The sequence below is a fragment of the Frankliniella occidentalis genome, unplaced genomic scaffold (assembly GCF_000697945.3).
Source record: "Frankliniella occidentalis isolate FOCC.00 unplaced genomic scaffold, Focc_3.1 Scaffold133, whole genome shotgun sequence".
Taxonomy (NCBI): domain Eukaryota; kingdom Metazoa; phylum Arthropoda; class Insecta; order Thysanoptera; family Thripidae; genus Frankliniella; species Frankliniella occidentalis.
Genome location: NW_026267260.1, coordinates 541,465 through 549,708, shown reverse-complemented (window position 1 = coordinate 549,708; position 8,244 = coordinate 541,465). Strand labels below are relative to the sequence as shown.

The 8,244-nt window shown below is 49.0% G+C and overlaps 1 protein-coding gene across 2 annotated transcripts in view; it reads right to left on the bottom strand.

The window, feature by feature from the left end:
* Positions 1-4,152: 4,152 nt before the first annotated feature.
* The window catches only part of LOC127750111 (uncharacterized), a 20,227-nt gene continuing 16,135 nt past the window's right edge, over positions 4,153-8,244 (bottom strand). The window contains exons 3-4 of one of the 2 annotated variants that reach the window (XM_052270677.1): positions 7,441-7,665; positions 4,153-4,595 (exon numbers count right to left, since the gene is read on the bottom strand). In XM_052270677.1, the coding sequence (XP_052126637.1) occupies positions 4,419-4,595; positions 7,441-7,665 (402 nt within the window). In that variant the 3' untranslated portion in view covers positions 4,153-4,418. The remainder of the gene's footprint in view (positions 4,596-7,440; positions 7,666-8,244) is intronic. The other variant, XM_052270678.1, reaches the window with a different exon arrangement.

Sequence of the window (8,244 nt, the reverse complement as noted above, 5' to 3'; positions counted from 1 at the left end):
GACACGAGAGCGGTTGCATAAGCCCGCTTTAATGCTTTTTTAAAAGCATAAGGGCGGGCTAAAAAACAACAAAAAAACACGACATTGCTGTTATATTATGCTATGGTAGTGTCGTCGATGTGACGTTTTTTGTCCTGTGATATTGAAGGGAATGATATTTCAGGTACTACCAGCCGAGACTGTTCAGCATTGTAAGCGTGAACCCTCGCCTCCGCCGCTCCACCTGCGAGGTGCGGAACGAGGCCTACTACCGCCAGCAAGTGCTGCTCCACGTGCCCTGGCGCGCTGAGGACGGCACCTGGCGGGAGGCCTTCGTCACCAACGGGGTCGTCCCGCAAGGAGTGGACGACATGCCCGCCGCGGAGGAGGACGAGACGGAGGCTGGAGAGTACGCTGCTGACGAGGAGCTGGAGGAGTGGATGGCCGTCGCCTGCCATCTACCCAACCAGGCCATCGAACGAGTCGAGCTAGGCAGACGAGACATGGATCTTGCGCATGACTGGGATGTCGAGGGCCAGCTATACGGCGATCCAGCTGTCTTCGCTACCTACCTTGCCGCTTGCAAGGACCAGCATGAACCGGAACGCGTATCCTTGGACGCTCCAACTGTCCAGCTGTCTGCTGAGCAGCAGTCAGTGATGGATATCTTGATGTTGCAGGTGAACTGTTTGCTGCACCCGGAGGATGCGCCATCAGCGCCAAGCTTCGTCATTGTCCAGGGCAAAGCAGGATGCGGGAAGTCGACCGTCATCCACGCCATGACGTCTCTGTTGAGGGACCGTGTTGGGCCGGACTCGTACCGGCTGATGGCCTACACTGCAGTTGCAGCTCTCGGCATCAACGGCGAGACGATACACACCGGACTCCGCATCCTGTCTGGGGACTTCTCTCCTCTTGTGGGGGAACGAGCCAAGGCTTTCCAAGACGAGATGGAGAACGTCCACTTCCTTATCATAGATGAGTATTCTATGATTAGTATCGGTACCTCCTATCAATATGCGCTTATTTGTTTTTAGTCCACACAGACCCGCTCATTACTAAGGGCTCTAAACAGAACCGCTTATCTGCACGGGTCCTACACAGAACCGCTTATCTTTCTGAAATACGGGCGGGTGATTCTCATATTTCAATGGATGTTTCTAGGCGCTGAGCTCCAATTAAGAAACAAAAAATGTAACATAGTCTCTCGTCTGTACTGGAACACCGTTTTTAAACTGCTATAACCCGCAAAAGCCTCCGATATTGGGTGATATTAAAGTAAATACGAGGGGCAACCTAACCTAACCAGCGCCCCGGCCGCGAGCAGATAAGCGGTTCTGTGTAGGACCCGCGCAGGTGAGCGGTTCTGTTTAGAACCCGAGATGATGAGCGGGTACGTTTAGCCTAATGAATTATAAGCCTATATTGATAGGAGGTACCGGTATGGCTATGTTAGGTATGATAGAAGAGCGCTGTTGCCAGGCTCATCCATACTCCCGGGAACGCTTTGGACATATGTTCGTTTACCTCTTTGGCGACCTTGCACAGCTTCCCCCTATAGCTAGCACAGCACTGTATGGTATCCCATCAGAGAATGCGTCCGAGAGGGTCCTGCGCGGGCGTCAGGCGTTTAGCGAGTTCCAGCATGCTGTGGTTCTCTCACAGTCAAAGCGACAGTCCGACCCCAGTTTGCAAAACGCCCTAGATGAGATCGGAAGGGGCCACTGCTCCGCCCAGAGCTACGCGCTCCTTCAGCAGCGCTTTTCCAGTGTAGTGCCCCCAGGTGAGCAGCGTCAGTTCCGAGATGCTCTGCACATCTATTCCACCAAGGCGGGCGCCCGCGAGTACAACATCGAGAGGCTGGTAGACCTGGGGAGTCCCATGGCTCGCATCCCCGCTGTCCACAACAACGACACGGCCCGGGCAGCTACCGCTGACCAGGCGTGCGGCCTCGACGCTGTCATCTACCTCTCAGTGGGCGCCCGGGTCACGCTGCGGGCCAACCTCTGGACCAGAGATGGGCTGGGCAAGGGCGCGCTGGGCACCGTGCGCGCTATTGTGTACGCAAGTGGACGGTATAGGCCGGCTGCACGCGGACCTCAGGAGCCCTCTGCTCGTGATGTGGCGCCGCAACCTTCTTCCTCGCGTCACTCGGACGACCTGCCTCTCGCCGTGCTTGTCGAATTCGACAGGTACAGTGGCCCCACCATCTGTGGCGCTTTCCCTGTAATCCCTGTCACCCGTTCCTGGAAGGTAAAAGAGCTGGCGTGTACCCGTGAGCAGATTCCACTCCGACTCGCATGGGGCACAACTGTTCACAGTGCCCAAGGTCTAACATGCGACCGAGTCGTTGTGAACATAGGTAGGAGAGAATTCCAAGCAGGTCTCTCCTACGTTGCGCTTTCTCGTTGCAAATCTTGGGACACACTGCTCATTGGCCCTCCATTTATCCAGTCCCGCCTATCCACTCTCCTCTGCGCCCCGTCCCTTAAAAGGAAAGTGGCTGCAATTGGTAAAATTCACACCATAGCACGCCGCACGCAGGCTGAGCTCCGCTCGCTCGGAGCTTCTCGCCCGCACCTTCCACCACGTCCTTCTGGCCCTACTCCACCTACCTCTCCCCTTCCACTACCTCAACCTGCGCCACAGCCCCGTGGTCGACCAGGACGGCCTCCAAGGCCAACTCGTCAGCCGCCCACTCTAAACCCTCCCTCTAACCGTCCCTCGCGGCTGCTTCCACCCTCTCCAGTACCACCAGCCCCGCGCCCGCTGCCACCAGCACCTAATGACCTCCAGGTACAGCAAGAGGTCGGAGTTCACGTTGGAGGTGGCACAGTGACAGTGGCAACGATGCCTGGCAACGGGCACTGTCTGTTCGCGTCCCTCGTCCACCAACTGTATGGGACCCCACCAACCTCTCCAGACTTCGAGCAGCAGGTGTTTACCCTCCGTCGACGCGTTGTTCAGCACATCAGAGAGCAGCTCAACGGCGACGAAAGTGAACATTGGACAATGGTTCTGGAAAATATCCTCCTGGACCTGACCAACCGCTTCCCTGAACACGAAGAGGTCGACGGACACCTTCAAGCTGTGCCGCTTGCCACCCGAATCCAGCGGTTCCTCACCGCCCTGGAGTCTACGGCAGAGTGGGGTGCAGGAGAGACCCTCCGGGCAGTTGCCGAGATGGAGAACGTCACAATCAGGGTGCACTATGAGGCTGGAGGTGAGCCACTAATTTTCGGACAGGTTGGTCAGAGAGAGCTAGCAGTCGTCTTTCGGCTACGGGCTGTAGAAGAGGAGGAAGGGGCTCAAATGTGGAATCACTACGACAGCTGCATCTCATTCCAAATAAACGATCATTTTCTCACCGTATGACCATCTTGTTCAATTATCATTCCAGTGCAGTCTTTGCAATATCACTTCGCCTGGACACTGAGATTCTAGTACGGGTCTCAGGCACATACAAGTGATATTTGCTAAGGGCTGTACCGTTACACAGCATCTGATAAAATGTGTTCACATTTTATCTATATGTGTTCACATTTTTTTCAGATCGCTGTTTAGAGCGTGCGTTGTTTTAAAACCAACTTTTTCTGGACTGTGAGCTTCGGTACGCGTCTCAGTGGAAAGAATGCTTTAAAAATTTCGGAATGCTCCGCGTTTTAATTTCTAGGACTACTGTGTAATTTTTTCTAGGTATTGCAGGGGATTATTTGGAGGGGAAGGGGGGGAGGGGGCCTCCCGCTAGGGCGCGTTTTTATTAATAGTGCGCCCTGCGTGCGAGTCCCTCTCCCCTGTATCTTACTTCAATGAAGATCATTACTATGTGGACCATCAGCACCAAGGCCCCTTGAATTGACTTTTATTGCATTTTATGTTAGTTATGATAAGACGCCTATATGCCCTGCGTTTGCATTAACTGAAGATACAGAAGTCAACACCGGGGCTCCATAACTTATATCTCAACTGCCTTTAACGTTATTTTAAGAGTTGAAGATATATCTTGTAACTGGCGTCTTTTGGAACTAAGAAAATGATTCGACTTGTTTAATTTTTTCCGCCAAATAAGAGACCGATATCGCCGATTCAAGTCTTTTGTCATGTGAAAGGAGCAAATCTCTAGGGCCGCAGGCCCCCGACCGGAAGTAAGTTTTTCCAAATATGCAACGTGCATACCGTTCACATTATTTTTTTGGTTAGGTTCTCCAGTAAATCGGGAGACTGAAATGGTCGGGTGGCGGCCCCGACAGTCGCCACCGTCAGGCCAGGCAGGCCCAGGCCCCTGCCGAACGGAGTTGCCGGCGCATCGTAGTGGAGCTGGCAACTGCGTTTGGCGGAAGGGCGGTCCTGTTTGTTGTTCTTAATGAGGGAACGTTTTCGTGCACATCCTATACATGTGAACACGAAAACGTGCCCCTCTAAGGAACAAAATTGTCCATTCACTTTAGGCTTGTATGTTTCTTTGTAACCTGCACCTTCTGTCCCTTTAGTGATTGATTCACACCCGTTTGATGATCAAAGGACGACACCGCGCCCAAGGCTAGTAATGCGGCGTAGGTAGGGTAGAACCTCTTGGCCACGAAGCGACATCGGCTGGCCATAACTTGCAGAACTTCCTAGAGGTGCATAGAAAGGCACACAAACAATATAACATTCTGTTATCTGTACGGCAACTGAGCTCAAACTACCAGACATGATGCCATGCCGAGGAGTTTTTCACTTGCGTAATACAGTACACTTGACTGGGTTGCCTTAGACACCTGTCGTTACACCATAAGATATTAGCGATTAGCGAAGCCTACTACTCCAGTGATGATCAAAAAGTTTCGCGTCTGTCTGTCTGTACGCACGATAACTCGAAAATGGTTTTGAGCTAGAAGACTCTAATAGGGAGTTCCAGGCGATCTAGAACGGAAGTAGGAAAAGAACAAACTCACTGACCTTTTTGTTTCCGTAATGGCTCTGATTGGTCGAGCTTATCATGTGCCTCCGCGGCCTTTCAGGTATGAGAGATTGTCAGATCAGTTTTGTGCTCCCCTCCATATTTGAGAGGTTAGGATCGGACCAAACTTCCATGGTAGTTTCTCATACTGGGCGGACGGAAACAAATACATCAGTGAGTTTGTTCTTTTTAACTTCCGTTTTAGATAGCCTGGAACACCCTATTTTTATTGTTACTTTAAATCATACAAAGAAAGAACTGTATTGATTTAGAGCCCTGTGGCTCAAAAAATAACGTGTCAAAAAATCATAAACAAAAAAGCCCAAAACATTTCATTAGAAATTTTTTTTTTTACATCTTTCTGAGAAGTAACTCGTGAAACTGTAGTCCTTTGGACCAAATTTTGTCCGTTTTGCTCTATCTCTAACCGTTTGGGCGCCAGAGGGCGTTTTTCACACGGAATGACCCCAAAACATTTTAATGTTAGCTCTCAGATATTTGATGGTGTCCGGTAAAGTAACTAATCAAACTGAAACCTCGAGGAACAAAATTAGTAACTTTTCGGGCCGAAGGCCTATTGATGACTGTGCTCTTTGCCCGACTCGGGTGTCAGCGCCTCAGGCCTAGGTAGATGTATGCCAGGCGCATCGCAGCGTAACAGTGTTTCGTGAGATCGCGAAGCCTGTTACGCGAGACGTGGTCTGGCGTACATCTACCTAGTAGACAGATACAGTAGTTATCTTAACTAGTTGAGCTTGACTTTTAGATTAGATACATTCTCTGATGCATTACTTAATGATGGCAAAGCACTATTGCACTATGATTTTTTCTGTCGAAGGGTCCAAAATGTTCATTTCTTTGAAAGCCGTTACAAAAACAGCGGCTAAGCTGGGTCGAAAAATTGAATAGGAGTTGGACTTCAAAATTATTTAGACATCAGAGACACCATCAGACAGTCATTTCAAAACAGAATACGAATCATTTGCTTTACTTTTTAAACAAGGTAGATGTACGCCAGACCACGTCTCGCGTAACAGGCTTCGCTATATCTCACGAAACACTGTTACGCTGTGACGCGCCTGGCATACATCTACCTTGGCCTGCGGCGATGACACCTGAGTCGCCAAGTGCAAAAATGTAGACAAAGATACGGGCCTCCGGCCCGTCAACGGCCCGACACTTTGACTAAGCATGCAGGATCGTACATTTTTTCGCTTATTTTCGTTAAAAACGCCCTCTAGCGCCTCAACGATTTGAGCTAGAGCAAAATGGACGAAATTTTCGCCCAAAGGGCTCTACTGTGATGAGTTACCCCCTGGGAAATATTTTTAAAAAAGGCATTATTGGGACCCGTTGTTTTTGATTTTTTTAAAATCCAATTTTTGAGTTAGAATGCTCATCTTCGTACTCGACCTGTCTTTTTACGGTAGAAAACGACCCTGAAAATCCCAGGTCGCTCGCGTAATTCGTTTTCGAGTTATCGTGCGGACAGACACCGACACAGACACATAGACGGACAGACAGACAGACAGAAAAAGTTTTTTCCGACCAGACGGAGTAATAGGCTTCGCTTATCGCTCAGCCAACAACTCTGAGCTACACAACACGTTTTCGAGTCAAAACTCGAGCTAACTTTCTGGGTAAAGAAATTGATGTATTTGATGAATGGAAATCATTCTGAGGTCAGAAACACATAAGGTAGTATGAGATATAGTTTGTTTATTGGACTTGGAATCTTTTAATCACATACTTGCAAAATATTTTGCTACATTTGTGCTAATAAGTGTCCAACTTCGCATTGAAGTTGAAGGCATCAATTCGTGTAAAAATTGACCACTTGGATAAGAGAGACACACTTAATACCATCAGTATGTGGTTATGCATTAGAAATATAGTCTATTACACCACTTTTATTTGAAACATAGGCAGAATTATAGTCTCTCACACGCATGTGAAAAAAACTTTGTTTTATTTTCTTTTTGAGGGGGCCTGACCAGCTCCTCCCCTGCGCCGGTTGGACTGCCAAAGAATTAATTTTCTTTGAGCATATCAGCACTACATTGTCTGAGATAGTCCAAAAGATAGCACATTATCTCCTGCATTAATTGTCCAGGGAAATAAATGGTTGATCCCCTAAATGCATTGCAAAGCATATTGTACTCCCTAGAGGGTAACCCGTTGAAGTAGAGTTCTTTGGACGAAAATTTCAGCCGTTTTGCTCTAGCTCTAACCGTTTAGGCGCTAGTGGGTATTTTTGACGAAAATAAGATAAAAAATGTACAACTCTGCATGCTTAGTCCAAGCGACGGGCCGTTGACGGGGCCGGAGGACCGTATCTTTTGTACATTTTCGCTCTACCCGACTCGGGTGTCAGCGCCGCAGGCCAAGGTAGATGTATGCCTTGCCCGTCGCAGCGTAACAGTGCTTCGTGAGATATCGCGAAGCCTGTTGCGCGAGACGTGGTCTGGCGTACATCCTTGCTTAGCCTACCCAGATTGAATGATTTGCTAATCTCTCACCCGCGACCTCGGCGAGCCGTCCCTGTGTAGCTTTTCGGCGACCCGGTACGCCTGGCGCAGGGCGGTGGTTATGTCCTCCTTGTGACGTACCAGCACTGTGTAGCAGGCCAGGGCGGAGTATATCCCGAGCACCATGCTCAAGGGCATGCGGCGCGTGTCCCCCACCGATACCAATACGTCCACCACGCTTCCAGCGAAGAACAGAATCATGCTCGCCCTCGCTACCTGGTTTGACACCATCGTGATTGGTTCACACAGATTGTCGGCTTAGCGCTTGAGCAAGGGGTGAGGGGCCCTCTAGTATGGTTTTCGTGTACATTAAGTAAAGATGACAAATGATGATTTGATTGGCTGAGCGATTAGCGAAGCCCATTACTCCACTGAACGAAAAAGTTTCATTCCGTTTGTTTGTTTGTTTGTTTGTTTGTGTGTTTGTCTGTCTGTCCGCACGATAAATCGAGAACAAATTGAGCTAGCGACCTGAAATTTTCAGGGTCGTTTTGTATCATGAAAAGACAGATCAAGTTCGAAGATGAGCATTCTAGCTCAAAAATTGGCTTTTTAAAAAATCAAAAACTACAGGTCGCAAAATGCATTTTTATCAAATATTTTTTTATGGGTTCCTAACGGGTGAACCGTCAAAGTAGAGCCCTATGGACGAAAATTTCGTCCGTGTGGCTCTATCTTGTACCGTTTAGGTGCTAGGGGGCATTTCTTGACAAAAATGAGGTGAAAATGATCAAATGGTCGATTAAATCGCTAAAAAGACTTCATTTCGAAAATTTGTAACACACTCCTATTACC